Consider the following 15,807-nt stretch of genomic DNA (forward strand, 5'->3'; position numbering starts at 1 on the left):
ATTTTCACCTCGGGTGTCCGCAGGACAGTTAAACCACCAGGTGTACAAGTTAGACATGAGGCCAAGTTCCTCTTTCAGGAGTTGTCATTGTCTTCCTAAAGTCTACTCCATACCCATTCTAGACATCCTGATCACACTGGCTCCTCCCGTCAGTTAATCCGTCCCTGAGGGAAGCATTTGTTCCGACATCGGGACACACGTTATAGTTCACCGTGCATGGTGGATTTAAGCAGTACTATTCTGGGACAGCAGAGTGAGCCGGAGACAGGGTTGGGGTCAGGACTTGCCATTCCAGGAAGGGCACCTTGGGCTCTCCTGCCTCCCCTGCCCATCTCACATGGGCAGGCCACCAAAGAACTCCCTGGGCTTCTCTGGAGCACAGCATGAGACCCTTGTTCTAGAGGGGAACCACTCTGTACCTGGGGAAATGGATATGCTTGTCTTGGAATACCAGAATCGGAACGGGAAGGGCTTGCCGACCCCAGCCTCCCTCGGGAAGGCCACACGCCCCTGCCAAAACAAAGCCAAAACCCCTGCTGGTCTTTCATTTGTGAAGGTTCTCGTGTGACAACCCACTTCTAAGCAAGTAGCCCTGAGGTTCCTCTATTTACAGTTCTGGCTTCTGTCATGATGGCCTCAGCCATGACCTCTGTACTTGTTATGTCTTGCTTAGTCAAGAGACTAGGAAGTTGGGACGACAGGAGGAGCCCGGTGAGGTCAGTTGCTATGACCTAGCATGAGGCCCCACATCACCTCAGGGGATTTGCTATTATAAGGTGTTTTCTAAGACACTTCTTTCCCCTACAAGTGGCCAGACGATTTTGGGGGGCTCTGTGGGGCTCACGATGTCAATTCATTCAAGGTCAAGTCTGAATTTACAGAGTGAAGGAAACTGGAAGAATGGACCCTGGAAATGAGTCCAAGAGGCCCCAGTGGGTCTCCGCGTGCAACTCCTTGAGCAACACCAACAGCATCCCTAACTCTTGTTGGATCGACATCCTGGGCCAACAGCTAGTCAGACTGGGTGCATGGAGGCCAAAGACAGTGTCCACACAGCTCTCTGAAGAGAGTGGGCTGTGGGTAAGGGACAGGAGCAAAGGCATGTTCCCAGGCCTCTTCAGAGCAAAGGTCCCTTGGCTTGGGCACAGGGATTGTTTGGTGTGTCTGTCTCCAGGATCCAGCCCAGGCTGGCAAAGCAGGGGTGGGGACAGCCTCGGGCAGTGAAGAAATCTCTCCCTCTCTCTTAACCCAGCCCGTGACTTACCCTTCACTAGAGCCCTGCAAGTGATACTCCAGATTGGAGAACTTCCAGAGGTGTCAGACCAGAAACCCAAGGCCATCCTCACATCACCTGCAATGAATCCGCGCTTGCGGCTGTAACAGAAAAGCAGTGGGAGGGAAGGAGAACAGATTCCTAGGGGTCAGGGCCGGGTGGCCAAGAGAGGGCTGGATTCAATCAGTGTGTATTCCATACATGGCTGGACATGTGACACCGAACCCCGGAAATACGTACAACTAACATGCCAATCTAAGAGAGAGCGAGTGGCTATAAAGATAAAGCATGTGTGGCATGCAGGAGAGGGGGAGGGAGGGACTGGTTGACTTTTTTTTTGTTTTTTGTTTTTGTTTGTTTGTTTGTTTTTTCTTTTTTCCTGGAGCTGGGGACCGAACCCAGGGCCTTGCGCTTGCTAGGCAAGCGCTCTACCACTGAGCTAAATCCCCAACCCCACTGGTTGACTTTTTTAAGCAGCGGAAGTTGGCTCAGCAGGCTGTGCTACTTTGCCACCAAGCCTGAGTTTAATACCTAGGGCCTGCATTGTAAAAAATAACTGAACTCCACTCACACATACATGATACATGGTATATACACACACACATGCATGCACAAGTATACACACACACTCATGCACACACACAATACACATATATGTACACACACGCAATGCACACCCATGCACATGTGTACACACACATACACACCCACACTCATTCATGCACACATGCAAACACATGCACACACATACACACATACAAACACATCTGTGCACATACACACACACACACACTCAAACACTCACACACAAAACCATACACACAAAGCAATACAAATTCAAGGAGAAAAAAGACTGCCTGTCAACTCTGCTATCTGCCTCTACTCTTGCTTCATTCCCATGGAGCTGCTGCTCCTAGCAACACTGCAAATCCACTGCAAGGCTCGGCCCAAACCCTTCCCAAGTGCTCCCTCATCCCGCAGGAGCCTGCCCGACCAAACACCTTTCTGACCTGTAGAAGTACCAAACAAAGGTTCGTTTACTGGGCACACCAGGCATGGGGCCTACAAGAGGAACTAACACACGTGCCAGGCAGCCTGCCCATGGCCCACGTGGAATGGGAACTCTGAGATGTAAGGACCTCACCACACGTGGCAGAAGGAAGGCAGACACAACCCCAGTGTGACGGCATCCGGAGATAATGCACACGGTTAAATTACTAACTCATTATTTAGGATCAAAATACTTCCACGAAAAATGGCACACAGAAAACCATATAAATTACATTTAAAGTCTGCATAGGATTCTTAAAAAAAAAAATTAACAACACTGATTTTTTTTTTTTTGTACAACATTGCTTCCTTTTGGACATTCTAAACCCAGGAAACATTCCCCCCCTCCCTTGAATTACATACGCAGTAATCATTAAAACCCTTCACAAAATACAAAGTCGTGCTGGTTTTCGTAAAGGCACTTTTCCCCCCCTCTTTAATACAAGGCACTCCCAACTGTTCAGAAGCTCCCCTGTCCTTCGGACCCCAGCAGGTGGCAGCATCCTGCTTCTGCTGGCCTTTGGCTGTTCAAAGGAACAAGTTCTGCAGCCGGCCACAGACAGAACGAGCTCTCTCTCCGTCCTCAGCCAGCAGGAGGCTCGCTCAGCATCTACGCGCCAAGGCGCCTCTCTGCTACCCTTCACGGCCCTGTTTCCACCCCAGTTTCTGAATCCTCCGCCCAGAAAACAGGGAGCGAAGATGTAGCCTGTCTCTTTGCACAGCATCTTTAGCTCATTACCCATCTACCATGAGGATGAAGCAGACAGAGGTGGGGGTCTCCCCGTCCCGTTTCTGAGGTGGTCATGCTGCAGGGACCCTGCCCGGGGTCCCTAGCTGAGATGGCCTCCAGCCGAGCTGGGCCTGCAGACAGCTCTGTGGGCACAGGGTGCAGGAGATAGTGTGAGATCTCTCACAGTCTCAGGTGGGTAGGCTCAAACCAGCCTCCAGTCCCTGGGCTCTGGTAATGGACCCCTCTTGGGGATTTCTCAGAGCCATTTTGAGGTCCCCACTGGCCACATCAAGAACTTTCCGCCCCAGTGCTCCAGGCCCCGAATACTCCTCAGGCTTCAAGGTGGACATGGGCCTCGTTCACCTGGAGCGTGTCACTGTCTCCCAGGAGCTCAGTCTCTGGGACAGAACCTTCCTCCTCCTCCTCCGCCTCCTGCACAGGGCTCTGGGCCACGTCTTCTGGCATGTTTTGTGCATCCTCCGTGCCCTCCGAGAGGAGGGCTGCCCTGTCCGCCACGGATGTGTTAGAGGGTGCGGTGGTGACATAGCCAGTGCTGGTGGAGCCGCTGCCACTGTGGTGTGAGCTGGGCTTGGGGACCATCTGAGGGGGCACCTGCTGTGGGGCCATCTGCATGGGGATTTGGACCGGGTAGAAGTTGGGCAGGTAGGCCCCATATGCCGGTACTGGCTGGTAGCCATTAACTGGGATGTAGAGCTGTGCCGGGGGCACCAAGGGTCTGATCTGACCCTTCATGGGGATGAACTGAGGCTGTGGGAAGGGCTGGGCCTTCTGCTTAGGCGCCATATAGCGGGCATTGCTCACATTGCTAACAGGGCTGGTGCTCAGGGAGCTGGTCTGTGTGGTGTTGCTGGCTCCTGAGGTCTGGGCCGAGCTATTGTAGTTGGACAGGTTGCCCCAGGATCGGAGCCGGCTGTGGATGTCCTTAAAGCGGGGCCTCCCGCTAGGAAACTCGTTCCAGCATTCGATCATGAGGGCGTAGACCCAGGCGGGGCAGTCATCCGGGCAGGGCAGTACCTGCCGGCTACGGATCATCTCCACCACGTCCTGGTTGGAGTAGCCACAGTAGGGCTGCAGGCCGTAGCTGAAGACCTCCCAGAGAACCACACCATAGGACCAGATGTCGGAGTCAATGGAGAACTTTCCGTACATGACGGCCTCGGGGGACATCCAGCGGATGGGAAGCAGCGAGTTGCCCATGAGTTTGTAGTAATCGGCGGAGTACACCTCGCGGAAGAGGCCCAAGTCTGAGATCCTCACGTTCAGCTTGTCATACACCAGCACATTGCGGGTGGCCAGGTCCTTATGGACCACGTGGTGGCTGGACAGGAACTCCATCCCCGCGGCGATCTGCGCCACCACATGTACGAAGTCCGGGGGCTCCAGGGCTGACTTCACCGTGCGGTCATCGTCAGTGCTGCCCACGTCCGAGTGCGGTGAGCGCATGACCAGGAACTCGTGGAGGTCGCCATGGGAGCAGTAACTGAAGACCATGCTCAGGGGTTGGTCTTTGGTCACCACACCTAGTAGACAGACGATGTTGGGGTGCTGTAGCCGTGCCCGGAGCATGGCCTCTTGCCGGAACTCCTCCCGCAGGGGCCCCTCAGCCTTGTCTTTCAACGTCTTGATGGCCACCACCTGGGTTGGTTCTCCTGGGGCGGGCCCGAACAGGTGGCCTTTGTAGACCTTGCCAAACCGGTCCTCCCCAAGCTCCTCCATGAACCTCACCGTGGACAAGCTGATCTCTTTGAGTTTGGCCTGCCAAGAGGAAAAAATGTCAAATACAATGGTCAACCAAGTACCAAAGTGGAGTGGCTGGGTTCTCCGTCACTGGCAAGGCCTTGCTGGTCCTGTCTGTCCTGGGCTCGGCCTGCCTGGCAGCCCTTCTAACACCTAACGCTGTGAAGCTACCCCCATCTACAACCCTCTGGAATTAACACAGCAACATGTTAGCTCTCTCCAAAGTGTGAGGACACCTCTGTGTCCCCACTAACGCCTTATGCCCACACAGGCCTACATCTATTGAGGAATGGGTTTTCTAAAATCACCCAGGGACCCTACAGAGGGGTCCGCTCCCCTCACAGCAGGATGCTCTGTTTTTCCCAGGGGTCACCCTTAATGTCCTGCCTGTTGGAATGTGGTCAGAGCCTAGCACCATGTTCTACGGAGCCTGCCTCCGAGTCAGTCTGAGGCCTTTCTTTGCACTAGACAACCAGTTTGACGTTCTTTGGATGCAAGTGACACCCAGTGACATGGGTCCTGCCTGCTCCTTCTAGATGGGCCATCTGCAGTCTCTAAGGCACTTGTCAAAAGCCAATCCCACCCCACAGCAAACAGCTCGTGGATGAGGAGTGGAACGAGGCAGTCCTGTCCCCAAGAGCCTTCAAAGTCACCTGAGAGAGAACACTGGTCCCTAAGGCAGTCATGAGCTAAGTGTGCATGTCTGAGGCCTGGTGAGGCCATCACCTGCTTCCCGCTTGTTTCCCTGGCATCCTGATTAAAGGGAAGCCAATCTTTCCTTCAAAACAAAAAACAGAAAAGCCCCCCTACCCCCAAACACATTCTCTCAAAAATGCACAGTAATCTTCAAATGGTGGGGCTATCTGAATTCTCCTTTTCGGTATCACCCTGAGGGCAAAACTGGAGCAGCTTGCTGGGCTAGGAAGGTCCTAAGGCAGGTCGAGGAGAGGGCCAGTCTCAGGTGTGAATCGCACAGGCATGCAACGATCCCATCTGTTTACAGAAGCAGCTGCAGAAGCTACTGTCTGTTTTCAATGCTAAGCTACCCACCCCTCCCCCAACTACACCCAGGAAAAGTATGGCTGATTGTTCCTGGGTTCTGCTCTCTTCTACTTTTTACCCAGGGTTCCTCAGCTCAGTGTGTGGAGAAAATCCAGAGTCTAGTGACATAGGTACCCCCATTCTGAGATCGGGCGAGGGCACATAAGAGGGGCTATGTATGCTTGCCTGCTGATACACCATGTTTCTGCGGGGGCCCTATCACAGCTGCCTCCTAGAAGCCCCCAGGAAGACTTGTTTGTGCTGGTTGATACTCCATCCCTGCCCCCCCTTCCCATCCCATCCCACCCCCGCCTCATTAGCATAATGGGCTGGAGGACCTGTTTGTGCTGGCTGATGAGTGGCATCTCCATATCCTGGCTGGGCGAGGCCATCAGCTGCCGGCGCTGCGGGGTGGAGGCTGAGGCCTTCTGCTTGTTCCGGCACATGCAGACGAGGAAGAAAAGGCAGGCGATGACCAGGGGGATGGCAATGCTGGGGACCAGGATGTACAGGATCCCCATCTTGCTGCCGTCTCGGGGACCTGGGTACCACAGAGGGGATTCATAAGCTTTTAGAAGACACTCTCCTTTCAACTACAAGCGCTTCGCTCTGCCCCTCCCACCACCAGGTAAAGAATTCAAATGTGGCTGGTTGTCCCAGGTATTCCTTTCTCTCTTTCGTTTTGACCCACTTTGATAACCTTTTCCCTACTTAACGTTTTAATGCATTTCAACAGTGTTGTATAATGATGATATCTTTCAGGACAACAGTTATTGATGCCTTTGATGTGAAAGGAGTGCCGACAGGCAAGGTGGGGTGGGGGCGTGGACTGACATTCCGACCGACCAGACCTTCCCATTTTCCACTCATCCTTCTCCAGGAAAAGCTGAGCTTTGTCTCCATAGAAGGAACTTACACGGGAAGGTGCAGAAGGTCACACAAGGAGACAGACTGAAGGGTTAGGTGGAGGACTGACAAACCCTGGGCAGCACATGGCTGAGGGCTGGCTGTCCCTGGATGGCTTCGCGCCCCATGCACCATTGTAACTGAAGCCAGTGTGATTTGAGAGGTTAAGGCTGAGCTTCTGTATAAGAGTGTGAGGTGGGCTCTCTAGAGGGCCTAGGGAACCGTGGGCTTCTCCTTCCCCTTAAACCCCTGTAAGGAAGGACACCAAACTTGGATACTCTCTAAACAGCAAGCAATGGGCACCCGTGTGGAAACAAACAAGCCCTTTCTAGTGACCGTATATCTGAAAGAGATAACCCTGGTGCCACCTTGGGGAGGGACGAAAGACATCACCATGTCCCAAACCCAGCCTTGTCACCTGAAATAACATACACTAAAACGAAATGACAGACAGCGCCCTCCTCTGCCCCTATGCAGGAACTTCCCCAGAAGGACCCAGGATTCAGTGTTCCAGAAGTCCGGGGAGGCAGGACAGAGAAACCAGACTCTGGTTCTGTTTTTATGGGTAGGTGTGAGGGTTTGTGCTGCCAAACAGATACCGAGGTTGCAAGCCTCCGGGAACACCTTCAAGGGATTGTCTGTACCAATGGTACTCCACCCGAGGGTTGTAAGCCCTCTGGGGGTTGAATGACCCTTTCACAGGGGTCACCTAAGACCACTGGGAAACACAGATGTTTGCACTACAATTCCTAACAGTGGCAAAATTACAGTTACAAAGTAGCGACAAAACTAATCTTATGGTTGGGGAGTCACCACCACATGGGAAGTGTATTAAAGGTTCACAGCATTGGGAAGGTTGAGAACCACTGCTCTAGACTAAGGGGCTGTCTTGATTAGGATAATTGATGTGGGAATACTAGACCCTGGCCTGGGAATCCTGGGCTGAATATAAACAAGCTGAGCATTTGCAGATCCCTCTCTGCTCCTGGGACTGCACGTGATGGCTGCTCCAAGTTCCTGCTGCTCCCCTCCAGTTGCTTTTGCTAATTGTACGTTACCATGGCAACACGAAAGAAACTAAAGGGGGGAGGGGGGAGGAGCTTTCGCACTCCTCACCCCAAGAGCAGAAATGTGAGCCCTGCCCACACTGTAACCCATTCATTTGTTTTATCATAACCTACTAGGGGGAGGATCGTATCAGGGAAACGGGAGGCCATTACTCATGGCGATGCAATGTCACCAAAGGCTGTCATGCTACTGATGGATTGGTACCCAACTTCCCACAGTGTTTCAGCTATATACAGAGTAACTTAAAAAATTTTTTTTTTTAAATTTTGTTTGTTTGATGTAGGAGTGCTCTGTCTGCATGTACACCTGCACGCCAGAAGAGGGCATCGGATCCCATTACATGGTTGTGAGCCGCCATGTGGTTGCTAGGAATTGAACTCAGGTTTCTGGAAGAACAGTCACTGTTCTTAACCCCCAAGCCATCTCTCCAGCCCTGTGGAGTAACCATTAAGGCATACGGAAGCTGCACTTTCCTAGGGTGAGCTGTGAAACTGTTTTAAATAGAGTCACGCCGTCTCTATTATTCTGCTTTGGAGCAGAGTAAGACATTTTGGTCTCTTCCCGTCAGAACAGACAGACCTGTGGGCTCCTCTGGCTGTACCCATTCCCGCCCACGCTGTCCTGGCCACCCCAGAGCCTCCTGATACACCAGAGGCGCTTTGGTATCTGGCTATCACCAGCTATTCTTCAGGCCGTCCCTGCGTTAATGCCCCAGGAGCACACACCTTCCTATAACCTACGATTCCAGGTCTGGTAACCTATATATTTTTCTTTAGATAACTGCTCAGCAAAACGCCCCCTCCCTGGACACCCCCATGGATCTGGGGAAATCACTGTGCAAAGCCTGATGTCCGTCTTTCTAAAACCCCGCCCAGTTGGGATGTCTGACACAACTGGATGCCTGGCACCCAGCACTCTCAGGCCCCCTCTTTAGCATTTTCCCAGCAGGCCTTGGGGACCCATTTCTCCGCTTTGCAGAGCGGAAGCATTCCCTCGGAAGTAGATTCCACTTGGATGTGATGTCACGCATTTTCATTCACAAGGTGCGCCCCTGCAGTGAACAGACGCTTACTCAGAGGTAAGCTGCCCTGTGACCCCAGCTCCCCCAAGGCTGGTGATGGATAAGTACGTCTGTGGATGTGAGCCCCTCAGAGCGGCAGGGCACTCAGACACGGCTGACTACTGATGTTTTAAGCCAGCCATTGCACATCCGTCGCCCACTCATGACATATCAGGGACACTGTGGGGGTCGTAGAGACCTGAAATCGACTGCCTCCAAGAAACAGGACAAGGGCTAAGGAAAAATTATTTCCAAACTTAGAAACACTGTGCAGTGATGTTGATGTGAGAACCCAGGTGCTTAACTGAATGTTCAGGACCACAGACACAGGGGCCTGGTAGAAGGAAGGTTCTAGAAATCACATGGCGGTCACTGCTGGAAGGTGAGATCAGCGCTGCATAGCACAGCATTCGGAGTTTTCATAGCTTAAAACATCCTGTGATGATCTGCTATTACAATATTATTTAAAACGAATGATTGGGTGATAATATGGGACACAAGACATCCCCACTGCCCCCTGGCAAGACACAAACTCACATTACAGGCAACAGATAATATTTAAAAATATATAATATATAGAGAGAATACATACTACACGGGGGTACGTCACACAGTTCCACTCGTACGTTTTTATTCTGCGTAAAGCACCACGGGCCTTCCATCTGGCCTCCCGGGTTCCGGCAGTAGGCGTGGCCTCCTCCCAGCTCTGGAAATTCTGTGCTGGACAGGCGATGGCTGTGGGGATGTTGCAGAGCCCAAGGCTGACATTGGTGGCCTGACTTGGTGGTGCTGGCCATCCCCCTGTAATCGGTGCCTGAGCCGTTGTAACACTGGTGGTCTGAGAGAAACAGAGAGTCGGGGGCCTGAGCATCCCGGGCCGTGGGCAAGCCTGTGTGCTGAGCCCTCCTTCTCTTATGGCTTTCAGAAAGGAACAACAGAGCCACCCTGCTTCCTTGCTGGAAACCCAAAAGACCTAAGGGTTTTACATATGACCCGAGAAGTAGCACTAGAGGGACTGAATCAAGTCCCAAGCCCACCAGTGACACAGAAGGTGCCACAGGGACACATACGGGAAGCAAGCCTCTACTGCAGATGCTGCAGCCCCAAGACCACTTATGGCATCCCACCAGGCACCCACACCCATCCACCCAGGCCAGGATGTTAATGCCAACAGTAGCCTGTTCTAGAAGCAATTTGGAACTACAGAGGCAACAGGGGCAGGTCCCAGGCCTGGCCCTGCACCTACAAAGACCATGTTTGCTGCCCAGTGAGAGTCTGGCCTAGTCACGTGTGAGGGCACACTTCACACGGCCTCCACAGAGGTGTTTGAACCTGGGATGTGTCTGATAAGCTTCACACGTGTTTACTGCACACTCTGTCCTAAGACATATCTAAATCTTAACTCACCAGCTCAGTAACGTGATCATTGTGGTGAGAACGGAGAACGTGTGAGTTTTAGCCTCTTGCTCCGGTCACGGCCTAAAACTGAAGTCAAGGTGTGGGGGTACATGCTGGGACCAGGCCCTGACTACCCTGGTAAGGAGTTGCCCACTTCTGGAACACCCAGATGAACCACAGATATCAGATATCCTTAGAGTCTGCAGGAAAGAAGCCTCAGACCTGGGTCTCTCTACCTGTTCTAGACGCCCCGCCCCCTGCGGTCTTCATTGCTGCTGACAGAGCCATGCTAGACCTACCCGGACTGGCCTCTGTCCACCTGCCAGGGCTCGTGGAGCTGACTAAAACCTCCAGCGCACAGGCATGGGGAAGATGGGGAACCATGTGGCACTGTGTTGCGGAGGAAAGATGGGGGCGTGCCTCTGTCCTGTGCAGATTCAAAGTGGCCACGCCCAGATCTCGGGCTCCGAAGAACGGACTAGCCCCTATCTTTGAGATCAGATGTTCCACGGGCAGGCACCCAGGAAAGCTGATTGGCCCAGATTCCCTTCTCTAGGGATGCATGTTTGGGGCTCGCTGAGCTCTTGAAAGTTGTCCAGTGCTAGGAATCCTTGGGGCTCAGGGTCCTGAAAACCATTAACAAGCTGGGAGACTGGCTCTGCCACTCCAATGGTCCCAACATGGAGTATGAACCCAAGATCACTGGCTTTGGAAACCCCAGGTTCAAGGAGACGGACCCAGTTGAGGGAAGGGCCCAGCTCAGGTAAGAGCCTGGTACAGGTTAACCATCCAACCGCTAGAGGGCGCTGTGGGCTCTGGCAATAGACCTGGCCCTGCTTAGAAGGGCACAGAGACCTTAAGAAGCGTAGAAGTGTGTTTGCTCAGCTCTGCACCCCCGGGACACTCACAGCGACCCAGCCTCTCGGCGGGGATCCCGATGCGCATGCAGTTCGCAGCATCAGGGCTCTCGGGCATGGGCAGCGCTTCGCACTTGGGCAGCTGGAGCCGCATGAGGATGAGAGGGTTGGAACGGGCGATGGTGTACTCCTGGCGGCACAGGTCATTCTCCAGCACCTCACATTCATCCCGGCACAGCTCCCGCGGCTTGGGCGCCCGGGAGCGCGCGTCGCATAGAGGAAAGACGAAGTGGCAGAAGGATGGGATGGCAAACTGCGAGCACTGGTCTGACAGGTGCGTGGAGGTGCCAATCATGGTGAAGGCAGCTGCGGGGGGGGGGGAGAAACTGATGAGCGGTAGACAGCTCAAGCCCCGCCCCCACCCAAGATACCCCGCCTTCAATCAGTCTCTAATCTGTCCCACTCCTCAGCCCTGCCCTTACCAGATGATGAACCCTGAAGCTCCTACCCTTGGTCCTTGATCCTCTCCACCCCCTCAACTTCACCCCTACCAAAGATAGCTCTCGCTCCGTCCTCTCCTCTGGGTTTCCAGGTACCTGCAAGGCTTCTGTCTGGCCTCCTGACAAGCCATCACCAACCATCCCTTTTCTCTGGGCCCCAAGCCCTGACGTGGGTGCCCATCTGAGACTGTCTCACACCCCCATTATCCTATTCCAGACCCACAACTTCTGATCCACACCCTAAACACCAACAATCACAACTCTAAGTGCCCCTGCACCTCTATGCTTTGCCCAAACCACAACCTTAGCACCATCAATGGCTCACTCTACAACCCTGACCCCCGACCCCCACTCCTGTGGCTACCCTGAGTCCTGGACACTCTATTCCTTGACCTCATTCTAGCCCTGGAGACCTTGCCTCACTCCACCTCACAGAGCTTATCTCCTGAGGATCTAGTCTGTACGTGAGTTCTACAGCACGGGGTTGTACAGCCTGACGTAGGAACATAGCAAGAAAGAGGAGGAATCTAACTGAGGGGGTCTTCTAGTACCCCAGGCTCACCCTGAGAGGTCCAGGCAAACAGCCCAGATGGTAAAAGGGATGTGCGTGGAGGGCTGGGAAAGTCAGAGGGGGCATGAGGTATTCAGTAAGAAGTGGAGAACGGAAGCAGCCAGGTTCCTCTGCCTACACACCCTGCAGATACTGTGAACACTGCTGAGAGCCTGGGGTGTGCACTACCAGATGTAGCCAGCAGGTGGCGCTGCTGCCCGCCATTTAGTCCCAGGATACAATCCCAGACCCTCCAAATATTGAGTCTGGGTTCCAGCCACTTCTCATTTACTGTATAAAAGTGACAGTTGGTCTTTCAGTCCTTTATATTCCCTGGGCCTATTCCTCTATCTGTAAAGTGATGAGTTGAGACTACATTTAGAGATGAACTTCCACACAGTACCTAAAATACCGGTGGGATGTGAGTGGCCCCAGGGACTGGCTAGCTCTGGGGCTGGCTATCATAGGCCTTACCCTTGTATAGGCACCAGAGATCAAGGACAATGTGTCCAGGATTTATTTTAACTAAGGAATGAACTCCCCAGTAGAGAGTTGGCAATGAAGGGAACTACTGTCAGAAAAGTCAGCCTTGGTAAGGGCTAAGAAAGGCAAAGCTGGTATTTCCTGTAGGGAGCCAGCCCACAATGTCCCAGCCATATTTCCAGGACTCCAAATGTGTCATTTGAGGGCTGTTTACCCAAAATCAGCTCTAGGCAGGGAAGGTGCTTCCACAACCCCTGCTCCTCATCTGTGCCTACACCCAGAATGTCACCCATTGACCGATCTCCACACAGGACACTGCCATGCTAAGGAGGTATGCTGGCTAGCTTTAATGTGGACCTGACACAAGCTAAAAGTCATCTGACAGAAGGAAGCCTCAATGAAGAAAATGCCTCCATGAAATCAGGCCGTGGGCAAGCCAATGGAGCATTTTCTTAATTAGTGATTGATGGGAGAGCCTATTGTGGGTGGTGCCTTGCTTGGGGTAGAGGCCTGAGTTCTATGCCTGAGCAAGCCATGAGGAGCAAGCCAGTAAGCAACATCCCCCCTGCCTCAGTTTCCCAAGTGCTTAATGCAGACCTACACTTCCATGGCTAGCTTCATGCCTTTCTGTCCAAACAGCTATAAAGTTAAGCTGCTCAACATCCCGGCTCTCTGGTCCTTTCTCTGATCCTTTAAGAAGAAAGAAGAAATAACTGCTAGCCAACCTCATTCATTGTTGAACCTTGTTCAGGTTCAGTGTTAACCAATTAGCAGAATGTCAAATTCATCCTGGAGTCTGGGTAGCACTCTGAAGACTAATTCAAGTATATCAGGACACGTGGCTTGTCCCACAGGTCATAACTATAAGCTTATTGCTAATGAATTCAAACTAGGGGGACAAATCTGAGCATGCTGACTTATGAAAGATGAGCGCTGTTCCCCATAACCCACCAGCTCTACAGAAGAGCCTAGAAGAGCTTCTGGCATGGGGATGCTCCCATGTTTTAAAACACCTGTGTAGTGAGATCTTTGGGGAGGGAACCCAAGTTTCAACACAGAATTCACTAATGTTTCACACGGGCTTCATCCACGTGGTCTAAGGTGATTTCATATCACATTTTCAATGTATTTGTGCATGAAAGAGCTTGGGGGCGCTGAGCCAGCAAAGCCGGTGTGAAATGAGCTCCTCTGCGGGGTCATGTTGGTTCTGTGACTCAAAGCCTATTGGATTCTGCATTTGCAGGATCAGGACAGGGCAGAGCGGATGGTTGCTAAGTGCTGTCCTTAGAAAAGATTTAGTTTTCATGGGACAGGCTCTGTTCTCACAAGGTTGATGAGAAGGAACAGGTCTGCCCCACGCCCCTACAGTACTCCCTTGCAGCTAGCTTCCTGTCTTGCCCAGTGATCCCCACTTCTCAGATGGGATCCCACCATGATGGCTCCCACTATGATGTGGTGAAGCCAAAGAGGCTTCAATAGGCTGGAAGCTGTGAGCCAAGGAAACATTTCTTTATGGGGTGTTTAATTTGAATATTTTATTATCGTGCCGGATAAAGGATTAACACACTGACCTAAAACACTGGAGATATTTTAGGGCAAAACACATAAGCAAGCACAACTGCTTCTGAGGAAGATCTCATTTCCTACTACAACAGAATTTAGAGAGCCTAACAGTCTGTGCCACTAACTGATAAAACACTGGAGTGGTGGCCGGCCGTCTGCACAGGAGGGGCCTGCATAGGCTCTTGCTGTACCCCGAGGGGCCTGTGTGCTCCTACCTGTGATTCGGTTTTCAATCTCCCCCTGCATCTGGAGGGAGTCCACATAAATAGTCCGGTTCCCAATGAAGCGTGCACAGGCGATCCCTCGGTAAGGCTGGCAGAAGCCATCTTCCTGGTCGTCATCCCTGGAAAGACATACAAACCTCCATGAGTGACTGCTGAGGACAAAGAGTCCACGGAGTGGTTTTAATCCAGAATCTTACAAACCGTCAATGCTCTGCTTTGTTTGTTTAGTCCTGTGACAGGGCCTTTCTATTTAATCAGGCTAATTCTGAACTCATTCTGTGGTCTAGTCTGGCTGTGAGCTCTGAGAGGCCATGCCGCCTCAGCCTCCCGAGTGCTGGGATTACACCGCCATACTTGGCAGGCCAGCATTTCTGTTTTACTTGGTCCAAAAATTCCATGAGCAGGAACAGCATAACATAGTGGTTTTCTTCTTACTGCCCAACTTTGGAAGCAACCAGATGCATAGATAAACCAGTGGGGGTTCCACACAATAGGACACAAGTCAGGGAAAGGATGTGGGTGGTTGGCATGGGGACAATGAGCCCATCTGAAAAGCTCTGTGCTTTGTGTGCACGGAACTCCAACTCTGCAATGCTCCTGAAAAGGCAAAGTCCAGAGGCAGGAACCAGATCCCAGACTGCTGGATGCCGAGGGGGAAGAGGATGGGTCTGAGTTCCTCAAAGGATTGGTTGGAAACTTCTAGAAATGGTGATAGCATGCTGGATATGTCAGCATAAACCCATAGAAGGGGAAACTCAAAATGAACCCTAATGTACATTGCCCGATTCAGCTCGTGATGGTCGGTTGATTCGGACTCCATCAGTGGCTATATTATAAGAGGACAAGAGAGAACACTAACTTCTGGTCAGACTGGCTGCAAACCAAACACAGATGTTTAACAACTTATTGGTCACTTTTTTCAAAAAAGATTTCTTTATTACATATAAGTACACTGTAGCTGTTCAGACACACCAGAAGAGGGCATCGGATTCCATTACAGATGGTTGTGAGCCACCATGTGGTTGCTGGGATTTGAACTCAGGACCTCTGGAAGAGCAGCCAGTGCTCTTAACCACTGAGCCATCTCTCTAGCCCCTATTGGTCACTTTTTAAAGACATGACCCCTTAACAAAGTGACAAGCATGAACGGACTTCTTTTTTTCTTTTGAGACAGGATCTCACTGTGTGTCTCTGGATGGAACTCGCTATGTATATCAGGCTGGCCTCAAATTCACAAGGATAGGCCTCCTTCTGCCTCCTAGCTACTAGGATCAAAAGTGTGCACCACCATTCTAGCCCCAGAAGACTTCTTACAGATGAGGTGATATGGACATGAGGTGTTCATC

General features: G+C 52.1%; 1 protein-coding gene across 1 annotated transcript in view; it reads right to left on the bottom strand.

Annotated features, from left to right (window-relative positions):
• Nucleotides 1-2,477: 2,477 nt before the first annotated feature.
• Nucleotides 2,478-15,807, bottom strand: part of Ror2 (receptor tyrosine kinase like orphan receptor 2) — a 171,942-nt gene continuing 158,612 nt past the window's right edge. Inside the window, exons 5-9 of the mRNA XM_032884611.1 lie at nt 14,453-14,580; nt 11,193-11,507; nt 9,479-9,724; nt 6,191-6,393; nt 2,478-4,829 (exon numbers count right to left, since the gene is read on the bottom strand). Coding sequence (XP_032740502.1) covers nt 3,384-4,829; nt 6,191-6,393; nt 9,479-9,724; nt 11,193-11,507; nt 14,453-14,580 — 2,338 coding nt within the window. The 3' untranslated portion in view covers nt 2,478-3,383. The remainder of the gene's footprint in view (nt 4,830-6,190; nt 6,394-9,478; nt 9,725-11,192; nt 11,508-14,452; nt 14,581-15,807) is intronic.

This window comes from Rattus rattus, chromosome 14, assembly GCF_011064425.1.
Source record: "Rattus rattus isolate New Zealand chromosome 14, Rrattus_CSIRO_v1, whole genome shotgun sequence".
NCBI classification, from domain to species: domain Eukaryota; kingdom Metazoa; phylum Chordata; class Mammalia; order Rodentia; family Muridae; genus Rattus; species Rattus rattus.